Source organism: Cyanistes caeruleus, chromosome 5 (genome assembly GCF_971803275.1).
Source record: "Cyanistes caeruleus chromosome 5, bCyaCae1.hap1.1, whole genome shotgun sequence".
NCBI classification, from domain to species: domain Eukaryota; kingdom Metazoa; phylum Chordata; class Aves; order Passeriformes; family Paridae; genus Cyanistes; species Cyanistes caeruleus.
The window spans coordinates 9217967-9238606 of NC_141705.1; the positions used below are offsets into that span (position 1 = coordinate 9217967).

A 20640-nucleotide genomic window follows, 5' to 3' on the forward strand; every position below is an offset into this window, starting at 1 on the left:
TTTAAGATTATGAAGCTCTTGACTGTAAGGTCATCAGACCACCTAGAGAACCATGCCTAGACTATGCTCTGTAAATAGTGGTGTTTGGTTTAACAGCTGAGCACCAAAGCAAAGTATCTGATGGATTTGTCTTTGTAACCACGTGGATTTCCATCTGAGTCACCCTGCAGTTACAACACAGGCTCATTGCTTTGAGAGAGATTGTCACTTTCATTTCTTCTTAATGCACGAGTCTGTATTGGGCACCTTTGAGAGCTTAGACAACAATCATCTCCGAGCAGATGTTACTCTCTGGTTAGGTTGTTTTAAGACCTTCCACTGAAAGTATTTTCTCGTATCTTAAACTAATTTTCTTTCGGCAAGTATATCAAGGGTTTTTTCTATGTATGGCTGACCAATGCCATAAAAATTACTTGAGGTGAGACCTCTTGTCAGACTAGTTTGAAACTGGTGAAGAGGTTCAGTAATTGTTTTGGAAAATCAAGTGAGATTATATAAGCCTGCTTGCCTTAGGGAAGCAAACTAAAATGCAAGAGAAAAAGATGGATTTAGCCTTTTTTTTTTTTCTTTCCTTTGGGGAATAAGAATATTCTCAGAATGACTCCAAAAAACTCTTAATGACTTCCTTTTTTTAGTCCGATCTTCTAATCAGGGCTGAGTAGTGTAGTGTTGTATTTAAGTGATCGATTTCACTGGTACATATAATGTGAATTTGAGATTTTTTTTTTTGTCATTACCTCTTGGGTTTGCTAATTTATTCAGTACCTCTATTTCTCTTGGATTCCTTTTCAGTACCTGATTTGTCAGAACTGGGTTTTGAGTCTCATCAGTTTGTTTGAAATCTTTTTTCCCTTTTCATTTGTTAGTAGACTAGTGTTGATTTCTGGATAGTACTACATTTTTTTATTATAAAATTGGTGGTTTTTTGTTTTCTTTATGCACAAAATTAATTCAGTCACTGTATTTGGTTTATGAAATCTGTTATTTGTTAAAATATACCTCATGTTAAAGGCTATAATGCTCTTAAGTGATAATGCTGAGTTACTTGTTTCTCAGAAGAAGGGATATTTAAGAAGAGCATTACCTGTCAGTTCTTCTCTAGAAAGCTAATACTTAATGTTACATTTTTGGAAAATTATGAACTGCCACATTGGTGGGAAAAAGAAGAAACTGGGAAGTATTCTTTGTATTGCTTCTGGTAAAATTATCTACCAGTGAAATATCAAGTGACAGTGACAGGAAAATGTAATGAGCTGAAAGAGAAATGGAGCTGCTCTTTCCCAGGCTGCTTTTCTAAAGCCTTGAGTTCTTTTGAGACAACAGATGCTTGATGATACCTTGAGATCAGTACAAGTTTCTGAAGTGTGGATTTTTCATGGTTGGTACGATTGTGAAATGTTTATGAGCCTCACACATTTACAAAGTGGTTGAGTTTGGAAGGGGCTTGTGCAGATAATCCAGACCAGCCTTTCTGGTCAAAGCAAAATCATCTAGAGAGAGTTGCTGTGAGAGCAAGGTGTCCAGTTGGTTTTGAGTACCACCATGAGTGGAGGCTCTACTGCTGTAGGTGTTACATTCCAATGTTCAGCCACTCTCACAAAAGAGTGGTTTGAGTGGAATTTCCTGTATTTCACTCTGTGTCCATTTTTTCTCATCCTTTTATGGAATACCACTGAGGGGAGCCTGGTGCTGTCCTCTGTTCTTCCCCTCCCCACCCAGCCAGGGAGCACACACTGGTAAGATCCCACTGAGTCTCCTCTGTTGAGGCTAAGCACTCTTGGTGCTCTCATTTGCTCCTTGACAGATGATCCCATCTTTGTGGTTCTTCACTGGTCTGACAGCAGTGTGTTCATCTCATACTGGAGAGCTCAGAACTGAGTGTCGCACTGGTCTCACCAGTGCTGAGCAGTGCAGAGATTGCCTCTCTGGATATGTTGTTTGTGCTCTGCCTAGTGCAGCTGAAGACTGCTTCCAATTTTATCAGTTAATCAACTCTTACCACTACTTCCTACACCTATTTTTTTTTCATATGCTTGGAGAACTGTGGAAAATATTAATCCAGTTTGATTTTTTCTTTTTATACTGGAGTGATTGCCTAGTAATGATCAAATGCTGTGGAGGTTTTTATCAGTATTTTTTGCCTATTGTCACGGATAGTGGACATGAAATCTCTGTATGGTATGAAATCTCTCAGTTTTTAGGGTATTCTTTTAAGTTAGATAAAGATTATTCAGTAGTGCTTTTGTTTCAGTATGAGGCTTTTCTATCGGTACTAGAAAAAAATTCTGTGGATGCTCTGAAAATATTAATTGATGTATGCAAAATGAAATAATACCATGGATTACTGAGATTTTATGTCTGTTGAGTAGATTGAATTTTTTAATGGATTTTGTTGGGGTTTTTTACAGGCTGACCAAGGTCCAAATGCTTGTGAATGTCATGTTTGCAAACAAGAAGCCTCAGGACTAACAGTCTCTGCACTTGCAACTGGACGCCTGCCTCCTGGGCACCAGTTTATGAATCCTGAAAAACCTGCACATCCTGCACTTCATCTTTATCCTCACATCCATGGACATATACCATTGCATACAATTCCTCATCTGCCTCGTCCACTTATCCATCCCACCTTGTACACTGCTTCTCCCTTCACACACAATAAGGTAAGCCTGACCAAGGAGATGGATGCATCCCCATCCCAGGAAAAATTCTGTACAACTATATAAACCAGCATGACTGAATGAATATCAGTCATAACAATGAAAAGTTGCTTTAAATTGTGGCTTGGTTATAATACTCCTTTTTAAAGGAATGGTGAGGGGCAGGGAGTAAGACAGATTCAGAACTGCTGGAAGGTTCATACAGAATGGCTGAGGGTATTTTGTCAGGAAGACTGATAGTGTCTCTTCACTGTGATTAGAAAGCATGGTGAGTCAAATGAGTCTTGCATGGTGGAAGCAGTGATGGGACTTCAGTAAGTGTAAGAGAACTAATTAAACCTTCATTTCGTATATATCAGGAAAATTGAATATTCCATTTTGGCAATAATATTCTGAGAGCTGTAGTTAAAATTTTTTGTAAATTCTTTTTTTTTCCTTGTCGTTTGTTGAGTTTTTTTGAGAAAACAAGAGACATAGGAGTCTTACTTCATATTTGTAAGGGGTTTTTTGTTGTTCAAGAGAACTTGCGTTTCTGCAGGTTCTGCAAAATCCTTTTGACCTTAAACTCTCGAAGTAATAAACAAGAGAAAAGTGTAGAACAAGAATTGGGACCAAGTGACGACTTTTCAGAAATAATGAGTTAAAACCAAGCATTCCTATTAATGGGGATGTTGTTTTGCATATATTTAAAACAGCTGAGTTTTGGGTGCTGCTGAGAGGGGCAAAGCCTTTGTCATTAGGTACATCTTCATCATCTCCTGATCTGATCCAATGTTCAAGGCTGAAAGGACAGTAAAATAGTCCACCAAGATGACTCTTGCTCTTTTTGTTCTTTTTAACATCCACTTTGGGTTTTCCTGTCTTGGATGTCCCTTCCTTACCTCTGTTCTGTAGCTGCAATGTACCAGCAACAGTCCATTGCTGTTCTTTTGAAACCATGTCAAGTGTTTCTTTGCATCCATGTATATGAATTTTCTTTAATGTAGGTTATTTCAGCCCCTACCATGTTCACCATTAGGCAGATAATGAAAATCCTTTATAAAAAAGGAGACTAGGTATGTAAGTAGTTTGCTTGGCCATAAATTTCATGTCTGAAATGTCATTGGACTCAACTAATATTTTAATATTTGTATGTACTTCTGCATAGCTTTTAATTTGCATCAAATCTAGTATGAAAAGAGAGCAAACCTGCTTTTCCTTGGCCTTTTTAAAGGTGGCAGTAATTGAATATAATGTTTATGTTGCACGAGATCTCTGGGAGAAAGGTCATTTTAGAATGTGTATAAACAATTTCAGCCAGAGGAAATGGAGTGAGCCTGAAAACAGCTTGTCTCTATAAAATGAGAAAAAATATGTGCTCCCTTTTTTTTTTTTTTTCTTCCCCAGCTGGTTCTTGAAAGGGTGTATTCCCTGCCTGTTAATTTTTGAGTTAGGAACCATTTAATACTTGAAAATCAAAAAAAAATGAAAGCAAATAATCAACTTTTGTTTTATATGTTTTATTTCTTTTTCTCTTGCCCTTATTTTCAATACTGAAATGTTTGTAATCCCTTTTTGACAGTTGTCTTCTGTGGTCATGATTGTCATGTCAGAGAAGATTAGTTTGTTTAGGCAGCTTATGCTTTGAAAGGTAGTAATTCCTAGCAAATTCTAAATTCATACAAATACTAGTTTTAATTAAATATTAATACCACTATTTTTCGAGGTTTGGATATTTTGTGTTCATCAGTTAGTTGATTATAGAAGCAGTGCTTTGTGAGTGTAAAATATATACATGTACATACAGTCTGCATAATTATCAACAGATAAGTCTTTTTATAATTCTGAAAAATACTGTCTATAATGCTGTTGATAATGCTTTTCCCAATTAAAACACTATGATTTGAATATTGCTGTTGGAGTGACTGTGTAAGCAAACAGAATATTAATGGGGAAAATACTCTTTGTTTTTCTTGTAGGCATTACCACCAGCTCCAGTTCAGAATCATACAAACAAGCATCAAGTATTCAATGCATCTCTCCAAGATCATATTTATCCAAGCTGTTTTGGGAGCACTCCAGATTGGAATAGCTCTAAATTTATAAGTCTTTGGGGTTCAGAGGTGATGAATGACAAGAACTGGAATCCTGCTACATTTTTGCCTGACACAATTCCTGGTGAGGGTTTGTTACTACTTCACACTGACTAGTTAAAAGCCTTATGTTTTATGTTTCTTTTCAGGAATGGTGGGTTTTATCACCATGGTTTTATGAGATGGGATTCTGGCAGATTTGCTGCCACTTCTACTCCAGTTGGGCTTAAAATTGAAAAATAAATTTTTAGGTACTAGGGAAAAGATGCTGAAGTCAAACAAATAGCGTGCTGGTTCTCACCTATGGTCATTGTAGAGTTATGTTTTTCTTCAGAAGTTTAGTATTGTAAAGAAATGGAAAGTAAAGGAAAACTTAAGTAACTTCTAGACTTCTCTAAAAAGCTTATCTGTTTTTCTACAGGGTAGTAAGAGCACTGGTAACAAGACACTGTGTCCTACTTCTTATAATGCACACAGCTAATTGCATTGTCATTCAGAAAGACAGAGGCGTAAATCAAGAAAAAAAAAACTAATTTAAGCCAGGAAGCATTTGGAAATCCTAATGGTTAAAGTGAAAGAGAATAAAAGGAAAATCAGAGAGAGAGAGAAATCTTTCCATTCACATCCTAGTAAATACTAAAAAGCCTTTTTTATTTTATTTGACTTGTATAAAAAAGGAGTCTTGGGGGTTTTATGTGTTGGCTTTTTTTTTCAGACTCATCTGCTGCTAAGTTGTTCAAGCTACTACAGTGATACTTAAAAAGAAAGGCATTAAAAACGTCCAGAAAACTTCCCCAGTAGGGATAGCTCACCCACTTACAAATGTAGTTGTGGGTAGTTGTTTCAAGAGTTGGTTGGTGGCAGACTCATCTGGAAGGTCTGTCACAAAGGTGTTTCTGTTAACTGGAGTTTCAAATAAATAAATAAATGACTTATCATTTTGTGTTGATAAAAGGATATGCTGTTTCATCTTATTTTTTCATGGCCTACCTGGATTTCAGATAGTAGAGATTATATATTTAGCATGTAGAATGTCCAATTAAAATTTTTAAATTATAAATGGATGAACATATCTGTATCACATTTGCTGCTTTTTAACACATTCAGTAACATTCTCAGAATTCTATCTATAGGGTTTGTGATTCTGTTCTGAGACTTCCCAGCACATTCTGTTTACAGCGACATTGTTTGGAGGATAGAGGGGGAAAGGAGGATTCCCTTCACTAATCATACTAAGTCAACATTAATATAATATATATTATCAATATATAATATTAAATATTATATATTATATCAATATATTATTAATATAATATATATTAATGCTAATATATTAATATATACTGTGTCTGCATCTGAATTATTAAATGTGTGTTTTTAAATCCTCTAAACACACTTCAGTAATTATGTGATTCTCAATTACTCTGTGTATTTCAATTGAAGGGAGTGATATCTTAGCACCTGCACTCTCAGAAATAAGACCCGAAGCACTTCCTACTACATCTAGCAATGAAACCACAGCAGTTACTGACAGCAAAGAGAAAAAAAATGCTGCAAAGAAGAAATGTCTGTACAATTTCCAGGATGCCTTTATGGAAGCCAATAAAGTTGTCATGGCAACCTCTTCTGCCACTTCTTCTGTCTCCTGCACAGCAACTACAGTGCAGTCAAGCAGCAACCAGTTCAAAGTATCATCCAAGAGACCTTCATCAATAGGTGAGGATTTGTAACTCACATACAGCTCCAGTAACTGGCTCAAGTACCTTTAGCTAACCATAAGGATTTATATAAGTGTTTAATTTAGTAACATTATGTATCTTGATGATTTTGTTAATTGGTGTTATTGCTCTTGAGTTAGTCTCTGTACTTGTGGGTTGAAGAACTTTGTGAAAGACCTTGATGTTAGGGTTTGAAACTGGTAATAGAAATTAGATGAAATACTGCTGACTTTCATAGAAGCTGAGAATATACAGTACTTTATATGACTTTATGAATAGTTCTGGGGACTTACTAATTATTTTTAACTCTGTAAGTGGGTTTTTTTTTTCCCTCAATTTAGGTGAAGTGTTCCACAACATTAATAAAGAGGACCATAGACATTCTGCGCCAGTTGCACCACGAAATAGTCCCACCAGTTTAGCATCCCTTCCTTCACTGTCTCCTGCTGCACTGTCTCCAGCCTCTACACCTCATCTTCCAAATCTTGCTGCTCCTTCTTTCCCCAAAACTGCTGCAACAGCTCCTGGATTTGTGGATCCTCATTCAGGTCTTTGTCCTACTACAGTTGCACCTCCTACTTCAACCACAGACAGCTCTGTAAGTGCCCCACCAAGTGTCTGCAGGTAAGTTTGTTGTTATTCTTACCATTCTTTTGTACAATAGAAAGGAAATGAAAATACAGATACCTCTTGTCCTTTGCCACTGGTTGCAGTGCAAAAGCTGTGTTTGTGTTCAGCAAATGAAACCAAGTGCAGATACTTAGTATGTAACTTGGTGTGAGACTTCACAAATATGATTTCCATTGTGAAGTCCAGTTACTGAATTTAGAGGCTTGAAAACAAATGTTTGCTCTCTTTTAGCAATGTTACCTGGGATATACAAGTCAAACTGTTCTTTCTTACTCTTAGTTATTGATTAATGTTTGCTGCTGCTGAGATTCAAGCCTCTTGTATAACACAGCTGTTTTCTGTCATTTTGGCATTACATGGCAGTCACGTAGTGATTTTCATGACTACACTTAAGACTTCTTAAGATCTCATTTATACAGAGGTTTTAGTGTGGAACTAAGTTGTGATTTCTGAAGGTTTTCAAAGGTCTTGGAGGTGGGAAGGACTTCTGTCTTCTAGTAGTGTTATGTATTGTGGCAGGCTGACAGTGGTGCCAGCCCTTTGATGTATCTGAAGGGTGGAGGCATAACAGAAAAGCAGTTGAGTCATTGCTCGAAGCTCTCTGTGACCTGTGGGGCTGTGATCATGGATGCTATGAATGTAGTCTCCTGGCTGCTGTAAGTTTTTGGAAGATGATGTGAGATTTAGGTAGAGTTTGGTAAATGCTTCTAAAAATGCCCTTATTTCTGTTATCAACTGGTTTTATTGATGATATCTCAAGATAAGTAACTGTTCTTTCACACCTGAGAAATTATTGCAGTTTTGTAAAGAATTTTTTCTTACCTAGTGCAGGGAGATAATTGAATATGGACACAGTAGAAACTTTTTATCATTGTTTCCAGGTGCTAACATTGTATTTTTAGCATGTTAAAAAAAAATTTAAAAATGGACTGGGAGAGACCCAGAAGCAATGACTGCATTGGGGGAGGGGGACTGAAGTTAGAAAGAAGATTTATACATATTCTGTAGATAAGGCAGACTATGGCCTGTTTTCACCTTTCTAACATAAGAACGAAGAAATACTAATAGACAAGAGAGGGGATTTTTTTAATACTACTTGCTTTTGAAGCAAAATTACCTCAGTTTTAGAAGACCTGGGCAGTAGAAATGTTGTGTGCACAGTTACACAGAGCTCTGGGGGAATTAACTGCCAGGTACCTGCTTATTGAAGAGATGTGCTAGTATTTCCCCTTCAAAATCAAATTGCAGACAGAGTAATGGGAACTTTCAGGTTTTAGCTGACCTTGGATTTTTTATTTAAATCAAGAGCTTGAAAATCTGTCTGAAACCAGGAGATCTGAAACCTTCTTGATGCCACAAGTGGTGAGATAGGCAGCAATTTCAAAACTATTCCATATGAAAAATCTAGAGTCACTACTTCTAAAATGCTTACTCGTTTAAATCCAGGAAGAGCAGTTCCAAAACTCACTCTCTGGGCTGCTTGTTCAGGGAGTCACTAAATTTGTTTTTTATAGATCACTTTCCCTTGCATCATTTTATCCTACTGCTTGGTTTTGAATGTCTCCATTTGCAAGGTAGTGGATGGAGGCTTTAGGATTTGATGCATCACTGGTGATTGATATCCCAGTTTGGAAACCATTGTTCCTGGTAGAGGCAGGAACATGTGTGTATATATATATTTTTTTTAAAGCATTATTCTTATTATATCCATAACAACATTATATACTTTATTTAATACCATTAGAGTTTTTTAAGCACTTTTTTTTAAAAAATTTAATGCAGTGATCCTGATTGTGAGGGCCATCGCTGTGAGAACAGTAATACGTATGATCATCAGCAGTATGATGGAGAGGAGAGCCAGGATGAAGATAGCTGTTCAGAGCATAGCTCCAGTACCTCAACTTCCACAAATCAGAAGGAAGGAAAATACTGTGACTGCTGTTACTGTGAGTTCTTCGGCCATGGAGGAGTAAGTATTTGTATTTTAAATTGCTTTTGTTTGCTTTTTTGTCACTTACTCGTCATAGGTTTCATGGGATTTATCAGACTGCATCTAAGGGAATGGCATTGGAGCTCACTCAAGAAGTTGTAAAAGGAGTTAAGTAATTTTCCTCTTGGAAATGAGAGATTGAAATAAACCTTTTCAGTTCAAAGCATTTAATAGCAATAAAAATGACTAAGAGATTTAGGAAGTAACTGACTTGGATAATAGATGCCATGTTTGACTGAAACTGCAAACAGGGGCATTGAGCCATTTAAGCACCCTTACAAAATTCTTTTGCTCCTCTGTGTAGTACTGTAGTTACAATTAATGTGATGAAGTTGGGTAAAAGTATGCTTTATGTAGGGCATTACTTTAAATCTTTATGGCAGTTTATGAACTAGTCTGCTAGCTGTAGAAACAGCAATCCTCAAAGTATTCGCTTTAATACAGTTTTTTAAAAAGGAGAAAAAAAAAGAAAAAACTCCATATTCTTAGCTAAGATATAACACATTATTTTTTTTCTTAACTTGTAAATCTGTGTATGGCCTGTTTTAATAATAAGTTCAGTGGTATAAATTGAGTCACTGGCATTTTTCCTATTTGAAGTAAAAGCTCAGTTTATTTGCTATGTATTTGATCAGGTCAGTTTCATGGTAGTTCTTCAAGTGATTTAAAAGCCCCTGCCCTGTGGCTTAAAGGGGCCAGGGAGAGGGTCCCATTTCTCCTTGCATGTTCCCACCATGTCCATGTGTGATTTTGGTTTGTTAGTTACCTGACTGCACAGTAAGTCAGTCATTTTGCTGAAGTGGCACAATGTGACAGGATTTTTAAGTTAATAGGCTTTGTTTTGCTGGTTTAGTGAGTTGAACTGGTGTAGCTGTCAACAGATGGGCACCAGGTCTGGTACAGGAGCAGAGAGGCAGCAGGAGGGTAGAAGCAGTAAGGAATTGAGAGGCAGCAGCAGCAGTTGGGAATACAGTTACGGAACATGATGCAAGGATTCCAGTTGCAGCAGTGTTAAGTTATTGATGGGACTCTGCTGGAGGGTGTGCTGGCAGAATTCAGTGCAGGATAATCAGCCCTTCGCAGGTACAGCCCAGAGGCCTGTGTAGCCCAACCTCTGAAACTGCTTTTACAGGAACTAAAAACAGAGCAAATGTCTGCTCCTTTGAAATTTTCAAATACAGCATACCAATCACAGGAGAATATGGAAACAAAAGTCACAGTATTTTTTTCTTGCTTTTGGAGGTTATTTTTTGTCTCTCACTCATGCCATCCTCCTCAAGATCAGCTGTTCTTTCAGTTGGGAAATGTAGTTCAGAAGCCAGCACCAAGTCTGGCAGGTTCTGTTGCCTGTTAAATACACTTTAGGTTCACTTAAAACAATGAGTTTGATAGTCTGGTTTGGACCTCCCATGTTATTTGAAGGGAGAGTATTTTGAAATTTCAAAATCTCAAAAGCATTAAGTCAGTGAAATTTTTCCACTCAGTCACTAAATTTTGTCATGTATCCTTCAGCCTCCAGCTGCACCAACCAGTAGAAATTACGCAGAGATGCGAGAAAAGCTTCGTTTACGTTTAACAAAAAGGAAAGAGGAACAGCCGAAGAAACCAGATCAGATCTCTGAAAGGGAAAGTGTTGTTGACCATCGAAAGGTGGAAGACTTGCTACAGTTTATAAACAGCTCTGAAACCAAACCAGTAAGCAGTTCTCGTGCAGCCAAGCGAGCCAGGCACAAGCAAAGAAAGGTAAGACATAAAAGTATGTTTATCCTAGACCTCACACTTTCGAATCTATGCACTCCCCTTAAGTATGCCACAGCATACTGATTTATCCTAATGCTCTAATTATTTTCTGTGTAGCTTGTGGTGCACTGCCAGTTTGTTTTTACACAGCTGTTCTGGTGCTACCTGAGGAATTGTGTACTAGACTGGGAGGATTCCTCAAAATGCCATTGTTATGTGGTTTGGTGCAAGTCAGCTTTATTATTGGAATTTCACACACTTCAGAAGGTTATTTCTGAGTATCAGAAATGTTACAAATTTTACTGTTTTTGTAGCATCGACATTTAAAAGCGGTGGAAGTTAGAAAGTCAGTGTTTCTGTACTGGGATAATGGTTTTGATAAAGCATCTGTAGGAAGCCAGGAAACATAGGTCAGTGCTTTTATGAGAGAGGAAGAGTTGTGATTTGGTATTTTTAGAATAATTGCACTGAGCACCTTGCTGTCCTGATTGACAGAGGTTAAGTGCTGTGCCACGTGATGACACAAAGGGTTATCCCAAGCTGGAGTGGCAAGCTTCAGAGAGGGGGCAGGGAAGAAAAAATTACAGGTTGCTTTCAAATGAACATTGGCAAAGAAGATTTCTAAAAAACTGCAGTGTGTAACAGTGAAATGATTTTTTGGAAACAGTATTTGCCGAGGATAATATAGAGGAAATACAAAAGAGGAATAACAGAGGAAATACCCTTTTTTATTAAAGTTGGAACAGGCAGGAAACCTTTTCTTAGAGCAATTCAAATATCAGCCCTAAGTATAAAGTTCAAGGTACAATGTGATTGGTTACTGAATGTTTTAGATTTCTAGTAAGCATGTTATGTGATCACACTGTAAATATTTTCTTGTTTGTGGGTTTTCTTCTGGCACTACTTCTGCATTTCTTAAATGCTTCCATGGGTTTGAAAGACCTCATGTTCACAAGTTAAATTCTTTATGTTCATGTTGTAGCACCCTTCAGCATCTTGAGGGTTCAGTGGATTATTTATAAATAAAATTAACTTCGTAAAATTGCAGTGCAAAATTCACTTTGCTTTTACAGTGCAGTTTGAACGTAAGAAGTGGAAAATTCCCAAGGGGTCATTCTCATGAGTTATTCTCATTTTTTGAATGACTTCTGTAATTGTGAAAAAGTAATGTCATACAGGCGCCTCTAAATGTGCAAGAAAATAAATGGTCATTGTTGTTCTCATTGTATGACTTTGTTTCATTTTGCTAATGATGCAAGATCAATGCTACACAGCAGAGTTTTAGGCATTGGCAGTAATGGCTGGCAGAATCCCTTATGTCTTTGTTTTCGCTAATGAACTGATGGCTGACAGTGGAAGACTGCCATCCTTAGAATTTTTGACAACTTCTAATGTAACTATTATTTGCCTAGTGTTTTTAATGATTTTTCTTCCTAACATTCCTGATCTCTGAAACAGAGCAACTCTGCTACTATAGCAAGAGAACAGGTAAATGATACAACTCGATGCAAACTTGAGTTACCTTAGAAATACATGAAGTCTTGGAGAAGGAAACTGAATGTTTTGTGGCCATAGAGAACTTTGACTTAGGCTTAGCTGTAGGGGAGCAAACATCAACAGTTGGTATTAACAATGGTCAAATGAATTACAGGAACATACAAAATGTGGATAGAGAAAGAATTGCAATGTTTTTAAAAGGGCAGCCTTTGTATACTTATTTGCCTGCTCTGCAGACATACAGATTAAGTATGTTCATATGTCACATCTTAGGATTTTTAACGTTCATAAAGAAAAGTAGTAATAATCCCTAAAACTCTTAATTTACAAAATATTTGTCACTTTTAATAAACCTAATGTTATTTTGCAGCTTGAAGAAAAAGCTCGACTTGAAGCTGAAGCCAGGGAGAGGGAGCATCACCAGTTGCTTGAGGAGCAGAGGCGACGTGAGGAAGAGGAAGAAGAGAGACTGAAACAGGAATTACAACGGCTCCAAGAGCTTCAGCAGTTGCGGGCTGTAAAGAAAAAGAAGAAAGAGAGAACAAGTAAGGACTGTTCAAAGGCAGAGCTGCTCACCAGGAACTGCCAGGCAGTGAAGGAACCTGTCCCAAACGCACCTGAAGACATTCAGAATGGTACCCTTGAGCAATCAGAAAAGTTAGAAACCTCAGCTGGTTCACTGTCAAGACATGTGAATCATACAGAACAGAGGCCAGTTCTAGAGACGGGCTGTGAACTGTCCAATCCTGTAAACACTAGAGACTCAAGGCTGCTTTATCAGAAAGAGGGCACTGTAAAGCAGCATGAGCCCCTCTCTTTTCTGCTTGATATTATGCATCAACATAAAGAAGGAAACAACAAACAGAAATTAAAACAGATGAGCAAACAGTGTGTTGAACAAGTGAAAAAGCCTGTTGAATTCCCCAAAGCAGCTGAGATTCAGACTAAAACCAGAAACCAAATAGAATCCAAAGCAAAAGCAGCAGAGCTCCCAACACTTGCAGAACCTAAAAAAGATGAGAAGAAATTAAACAATAACAACAAAAAACAGTTGAACCATATAAAGGAAGAGAAAGCACCTGTAACAAGTGAATCCCCATCACCAAGTGAACAGCAGCAAAATAATAAGCTAATACTTGCAGATTCTCCTCAACCAAAAGGCAAGAACAAGAAAAACAAGAAGAAAAAAGGGGACAAAGTCAACAATTCCATTGGTAAGTGCGTAAGAAAGTTGAAGAACTTGGGTTATTTTCTGTTCTTACCATTTAATTCCAGAAGTCTGACATATTTATCTTCAGGCGTTCCTGCCAATGTAAATCAGAGAAACTGAAAAAGTGGTGTCAGGAAAACTCAAGTCATCAAAATTACAACAATTAAGAGATGGATAGTGTTTTAGTAAAGAAGTGTTGGATGCCTTCAAAAACAAATGAATAAGCATATCTTCCAGGTTTTGTAGGGAGTTTTGTCAGGCTTTCCAGGAGACTGGCTTTCTTTTCTTGCTTAAAATAAATATATTGTCTAATTCAGTAGTATGTTGAAATCAATTTTGAATTTCTTTAAAAGCAAGATTATTTCTCATAGCATTAAGAGTCTAGTAAGAAGTCAGTCGTACTCTTTAGGCAAAGGAAATAAGGGGTTTCTGCAGTCAAAGAATGGTCATTCATGCATAAATATGCATTTTTCAGTGGAAATAATTACTTTTTTATATTAATTACGTCAACAGGTAAGTAAATGAATACAGAAATTAATTTACTATTTTTCATTTCCCAGAGTTGAGAGTTGTAGTGGGATGTTACTTAGTGGATAAAGTTGAGTGTGTTCTCCATATTAGCTCATTCTAGTAAACAGGGTTTTTTTATTTCTCAGAAATAATAAAACTGTAGAAGATTGAGTTATGTCAAGCAAGTTGCACTTGAATAATTTTATTTCCAGCTTATTTTTTGTTTGCCTAAACACATGCAACAGCTAATACCAGAACTGAGAAGTGCACACAGTTGTGGCCCATTGGCTTTGTCAGCACAATAGTCAAACTGCTGTTCTCAGGCACCTCTTTATTTCTGCGCATCCTTGGTCCGTACTGGGACTGCCTGTTGGGATGGTGGTTTTGTGGACATCTGTCTGCTGGGAGCACCTGGTCATTCCCCTGGCACCACCTGTAGCTGAGTGCTAATGTTGCATAAATTCAATGTACACCCATTCCTGCTGCCCTTCTGACTGGGATGCACAGGAAGACAGAGGCCTTCATGCCTTGGCAGTCTCTGCCGGTGTTTCAGAATGCTTATGTTTGTAAAGCTTTGCTACAAAAATGTAAAGGTAATTCCTGGTTACAGGAGGTGCTAGGGTTTTTTTAGTGATTTTGTGGTTGGGTTAGGTCAGCCCATGATCTTTTTCTTTAAATCTTATGCCTAATGTTTCCATTCTATTTAAGTTGAGCAGCAGTAAAGTGTGGAAGCATTCTGTGACACCTTAGTTCTTGTGCCTACTCTGTTGTGTTGTGTTTGGGCTCTTTTAATTTACCAAGAAGAATGTACTCCAGTGATTGGAGCAAGACACAACTCCAGAACTGGGAGCAAAAAGGGAAGACAGGAGACATTTGAAGGAGAAAATATGGAAGAGGGTGTTTACTGTAGGAGGACTTGGGTACCTTCCTGTATCTTGTCTTCCTCCCTGCCCCCCACCATTTTTTTTCTCCTACTTAGTCAAATGTCCTTTGTAAGTCAAATGTACTTACAATTTCCCAAAGTTAATGTTTAAATGTGAAAAATACAGGGATATGTTTCTGAATTTGTCAAGAAAGAACTGTGCTGTTCTCTGTAGACTTGGAACTGGATTTTTACTTTAAGTAGTTCTGACTTGAGAGCTAGAAGATACTGCAGTATGAGTTTTAATATAGTTATAATTTTTTTAAGATATAGGGATGATGTACTAAATCAGCAAAGAAACAAAAATTGAACTGAGGAAAAAAACAAGTAGATCTGGGGTAATTGAGAGAACATGAAAAGAGGGAGCAAAACTAGGGGGTTTTAACTGAGTTTTCAAGTAAAGTGTTAAAGAAGTGAATATTGCTGCTTTTGGTGAGATTTGTTTCTTAAAGACATTTTTTCTGGCAGCGTACTTTTACTCCTTGTTACAAAAAGGCTGAAGGCAACTAGGAGTGTTGGGGAAGCCCCATGTTTGTAGGGCCTTCTGCTTCCTCAGAAGTAAGTTGAATAGCAAATACATGCAACTTTTAAAGCTACTGCGAGTGTCTTTACTATAAATTGTCTCTCCTCATAATCTCAAGGGTTCTGCAGTCCAGGTGTGTACTTGGTGGTTTTGGTTACTTTCTTTGTCTCATCTGTTTTTTGGAATGTATTGTAAAGCTGCTTCAGAAATGAGACTCGAGTATATATGCAGTGAAAAAGAAACTTCCAAGAAAAAAATGTTCAAATTGGTTTCTGCAGTGGTTTCTGATGCATTTCTTTTTGAAGTCCAAAAGAGAACCATATGCTCAGATAGTGCAATATAACAAAAGGCTCTGTGGTGACTTCTTTGCGCTAGCTGAGGCCATATAATTCAACTCACAACATTAATGTGTTAAATATTTGTTTTTATTTTTTTCTTTTTTATAAAATCTAATGGTTCTTAGCATGACTTAAACTCTTGCAGTCACAGCCTGATCATCATGTCCCAGAGGGAGTACAGCAACTGTACAGTTCAGAAGTTTCAAAGTATTTTTCTTTATAAATAGTGTTTTAAAAATGTTTCTAGAGCTATATTTTTAGTAGCAAGACCAAAAATTTCAGGCATTAAACAGCTATCTGATAAATCAAGCCCTCTGTATAGTTTGGTTACTCTTATGTGTATTCCAGATTTATGGTATCTTTTGCAGCCTATGCAATCAGTACATTTACTGTTAAATATTTTTTTACCAGTGTTACTCCTTCAAGTCTGGGCAGAGATACTAACAGAGGAGTTTCAAGAAGTGTGTTTTTTAATTATAAGTGTGTATTAATTCAGTGTAAATATTAATAATGAATAGTCTATGTAAATATGAATAGTCTAGTTCACTTAGTTCTTCAAAGACGTCTTTAATGCAGATTCTTCCTCTCTCCTTCCCCCTTCCCTATGGAATCTCAAAGTGTCATAATTTTTTATTTGTAGATGATGTGTTTCTACCCAAAGACATTGATCTAGACAGCGTGGAAATGGATGAAACAGAACGAGAAGTGGAGTATTTTAAAAGGTAAATTGCTGTGGTCCCTGTGCATAAAGCTGTTGTTGCTTCTTCCCATATGTCATGGTTGTAAAACAAGCAAAAAGAACACCACACCAACCCACAAGTTAATAACTAACTCCTGGCAGAAAAGCCTGTGCTGTAACACATCAAATCCTGTTGCAGCTGCCATTCTGAACACTGTAACAATCACCAAAGCTGTGATCTGTGGGCACAGCTCATAACTGAATAGCACAAATTCAGAAGTGAGTGCCAGAGTTATCTATGTGACCCCCAGGTTCACATCAAGGCGTTCAGAATATTCTGAATTACCATTATTATAAGCAAAGTTTGTGTGAATATTTCTTTTATTGGCCACACAGACCAAGCACCGATTAGTGTTCTTAAAAAAAGAAAAAGTGTTTAGGTTTAATTTTGCAAAAAGATGCTTCAGAAAGGTTTGTTTTATTTTCTTCCTTGTTTACAAAAGTTGGTAGTTGTTAATTTTATACTGTACATGAATTAGAGATGTATAACTGTGGTATAGTGTCTTACAGCAGTCTTTGAGAGGAGATGCTTATCCTAGAATCATAGAATAGTTTGCACTGGAAGGAACATTAAAGACCATCTCGTCCCAACTCCCTGCCATGGGCAGGGACACCTTCCACTAGAACAAGTTGCTCAAAGCCTCATTCATCTGATCTAGTACAGTGACAATAAAAGCATAATATAAACCTATGCTTGTGAAAGTTTTTTCTTCTGTACGCTTCGATTGATTTTGGGATTTGTGCATCATATTGCGAGTTGGACTCAATGATCCTTGTGAGTCCCTTCCAACTCAGAATATTCTGTGATATTGGTTACCTCTGTATTCCTCAAATATGAGGAGACAGCTCATTTAAATAGTTCAAATAGTGTAGCACATGTTCTTCCATGATACTGGTATCTGTTCAAATTTGTTCTTCAATGGTGTCTGGTTGTGCTGGTTCCTCATGAATACATATAGCGAACCTTTTGTTATGGTAGCCAAATCCGTAATGTCACAAATAACTTGGTTTCCTGCAATTTAATAATTTAGGACTCAACAGTAGTATTTCACAAAGCAACACAAGCCATTTGTTACAAGAAAAGCCTTTTAGCATGGATTTATTTTCTAAATTTATGTCGTTTTCATGGCCTACACCCCTGGGATGTAGTGTGTCAGGATCTTGTAAAGAACTGAATACAACAGCTGCTTATTATTGCTACAAAATGCATGTACCCAATTATTTATGGAGTTAGTGTGCAAGATAATGAAATTGTCACAGATACATGGTCTCTAGTCTCTAATTATTTTTCTGAGTGGTGCCAATTAAAGGAGTTTTTAAAAATCACAATGTAGGTTTTATAGGTGAAATATGGCATTTGGTAGATAGTGCTAGTGTTGATATAGCAGAAGTCTTTGTTATGGAATATACTTAACTTCCTTCAAGTTTGCAGCATCTGCAGTAAATAGAGAAGTTCTGTTCATCAGTTATTTGCTCTCAATAGGATGGATGAACAGGTACAGTTGAGTTTTGGGGATAATTTTGATAAATTTGTCAAATGGGATTCCAGCTGAAGAGTTAGCACTTCAAAGCATGCTGTTTTGTAATCTGTTCACTAAGTGGTGGACTCTATTCCTTAACTGTCATCTGTTAGGAAGTGTGTGTAACTGTCTAGGTCTTTATGGTACCTGTTTAGAAAAGGTGTCTGAAAAGCCCTGGTAAGTGCTGTTTTAGGGGAGAAAAACAGCTACTTAATGCCATTAAGGCACCTTTAATGCCTAGGTTCTTTACCGTTTGGTAATTCCCAGCATTATACTTGGAAGGCTAGTAGCATGGCTTGTTTTAGTAACCCTGCATGGCAATGAGCTGCACAGGCCAGCTGAATACATATTTTTCATTTGTAGTTCATTCATCATTTTTTCCTGCTTTGTATATAATAGATGGATATTTTAATTACACCCTGACATCATGATTAATATTGCATACTGCTTCTATCTTTAGCACAGAACAAAATAAGTCTGATTGTAACCTTCCACTATACCTGTTTTATTGTGCTGCTTCTGTCTGCCCCCATTTTGGCTTTCACTTGTTACTGAAGCAGTGTGGCCTTCCAGAGGAGGTTTGCACTGCTCTGATGCAGTCATGCAGCCTTTAGCCTCAACAAGCTACACCTTGCCATAATGAAGTTCTCCAGCTCAGATTAACAGCCCCTGAAAGGCCTGTGTGGCAACTTTTTCTAGAGTTATTCCATAAACTGTGGTCAGTGAAAGCAAAAAAAGTGGATTTTTGTTCTAGGGGTGTTTTTTCTTGGCATGTGGGTTACTTATCTGCTGTATTATAGAGACCTCCTTTCCCTAGGTCTTTGTCTCTGATGTAGCTTTGCTGTATTGAGAAGCAGCACTGTCCCATGCCATTGGTGATGCTGCTTTACGCACCATCTACTGCTCATTCTTACCCTTTCAAAATTTTTGATGAATATAGCAATATCATTTCTGTTTCTAGTTGACATTTAATTTGCTTCTGAGCTGCTGAATGTGCATCATTCTTTGCTACTTCCTTCACTTAATCCTGATAATGCAGTGGTGTTAAGAGTAACTGGTTTATGGCGTTTTTGAGTGATGGACAAGTGGGGTTATTTTTTATGTGTGTGTGGTTTTTTTAAGAGGTTTTTTATTTCTGAATGAGAGCTTCTCTCCAAAAGAGGTGTAACACATGTGATTTGATTTTTAAGTATATTGGTTTCACTTTATTGCTTTTTTCTTTTCAGATTCTGCTTGGATTCTGCCAGACAGACAAGGCAGAGACTTTCCATCAACTGGTCCAATTTTAGCTTAAAAAAAACCACCTTTGCTGCACATTGAAATGACACAATACAGGGAGGGAACCCTGCAGGAATCAATGAACGACAACTCCACTTACCTGTCCTGCTGTGCTGAGAGCTTATCTGGTCTTGAGCCAGTGCTGCCTTGCCTTGTCCCCAGTGCTGTGTGGATCTGCACTGAACCCTTTGGCCTGATAATTCTTGCGGACTGAAAAATTGCCACTTTCTACCTGAATTTGTTAGCTTGTGTGCTTGTAGTCTGTGAGTGAGACTTACTTGATTGTAGCTGTATGCCGTTGGAGTTGGAACAATAGCTCTTTTCCATCTCCTTCTGAATGCCTTGGCCTCAGAGACTTTATATTGCTTAGGCTTGGGTGGAGGCCAAAATACTAGGTTGCATCATCTGCAGTGGCTCCTGTCACTTCTGCATCTAGCTATGTTTTGTCATTCTGACTCCTGACAAAGGAATGGACCTAGTCAGTTGTGCTTTCATCCGCTCCAGAATTCTCCTGACATGACTTCATGAAAAAGAGGCTCTTATGGGACAAGTATTCCCTCAGTTCTTTCACAATCTACTGTTTAAGAGTGTACAAGTTACGCTATTTGTGTTTTGATTTTTTTCTTCCTGACTTGTAGCCAGCTTGTGTAAGAATACTTGCAGAATGAGAAAATTTAAAAAAGAACAGTACTCACACTATCAAATCTGTTATAGAGTGTATAATTGTATTAACACTGAAGCCTAACTGGCTACTTTTTTAACATATTGTTAAGTAATATTAAAATCATGTCTTTCTTTTTGAAAGATGGAATACATTAGTATGGCAGATGACTTGTGTCTTGCTTTTTTCTGCATGGGTGGGGAAAGGGAAGAAAGAAAAAAAAATTTTGCAAACTTAATATCAGCTTGTGTCAAAATTGGTCAGTGAATGCTTATCAACTTCAATATATTCTCTGTTTGCCAACTCACATGGTAGGAAAAACTATCTGCTAGAGCAAGGAAGATGCCTCCTGATTGCTAGAACTAAGTTTCTGTGAATTACTGTAATGTTTCTATTTCTTTGGATAACTTGTGAGAAAAGGTAATACAAAAATTTCCACTTTCATGTCAGTGCAGTAGTGAAGTAGGTAGGTTCAATGCTGCTGTCAGGTAAATGGTTGACAATATAGTAATGGTTTGCTGTTCCATAGTATGTCCAGCAAGAGAGAAGATGAGTGAGTTTGAGCTGTGTAAAGAAAGCACATTTAGAGAAGTTCCCTGATATTCTGTTCAGAATAAAGACAACAGAAGCTTTTT

At 37.4% G+C, this 20640-nt stretch overlaps 1 protein-coding gene across 2 annotated transcripts in view; it reads left to right on the forward strand.

Moving 5' to 3' along the window:
- The window catches only part of FAM193A (family with sequence similarity 193 member A), a 77211-nt gene extending 57039 nt beyond the window's left edge, over nucleotides 1-20172 (forward strand). For both annotated transcript variants that reach the window (XM_086889006.1, XM_086889007.1), the window contains 9 exons: nucleotides 2409-2660; nucleotides 4616-4814; nucleotides 6173-6445; nucleotides 6789-7071; nucleotides 8860-9046; nucleotides 10580-10810; nucleotides 12675-13518; nucleotides 16448-16529; nucleotides 19293-20172. In XM_086889006.1, coding sequence (XP_086745132.1) covers nucleotides 2409-2660; nucleotides 4616-4814; nucleotides 6173-6445; nucleotides 6789-7071; nucleotides 8860-9046; nucleotides 10580-10810; nucleotides 12675-13518; nucleotides 16448-16529; nucleotides 19293-19386 — 2445 coding nt within the window. In that variant the 3' untranslated portion in view covers nucleotides 19387-20172. The remainder of the gene's footprint in view (nucleotides 1-2408; nucleotides 2661-4615; nucleotides 4815-6172; nucleotides 6446-6788; nucleotides 7072-8859; nucleotides 9047-10579; nucleotides 10811-12674; nucleotides 13519-16447; nucleotides 16530-19292) is intronic.
- The last annotated feature ends 468 nt before the right edge of the window (nucleotides 20173-20640 follow it).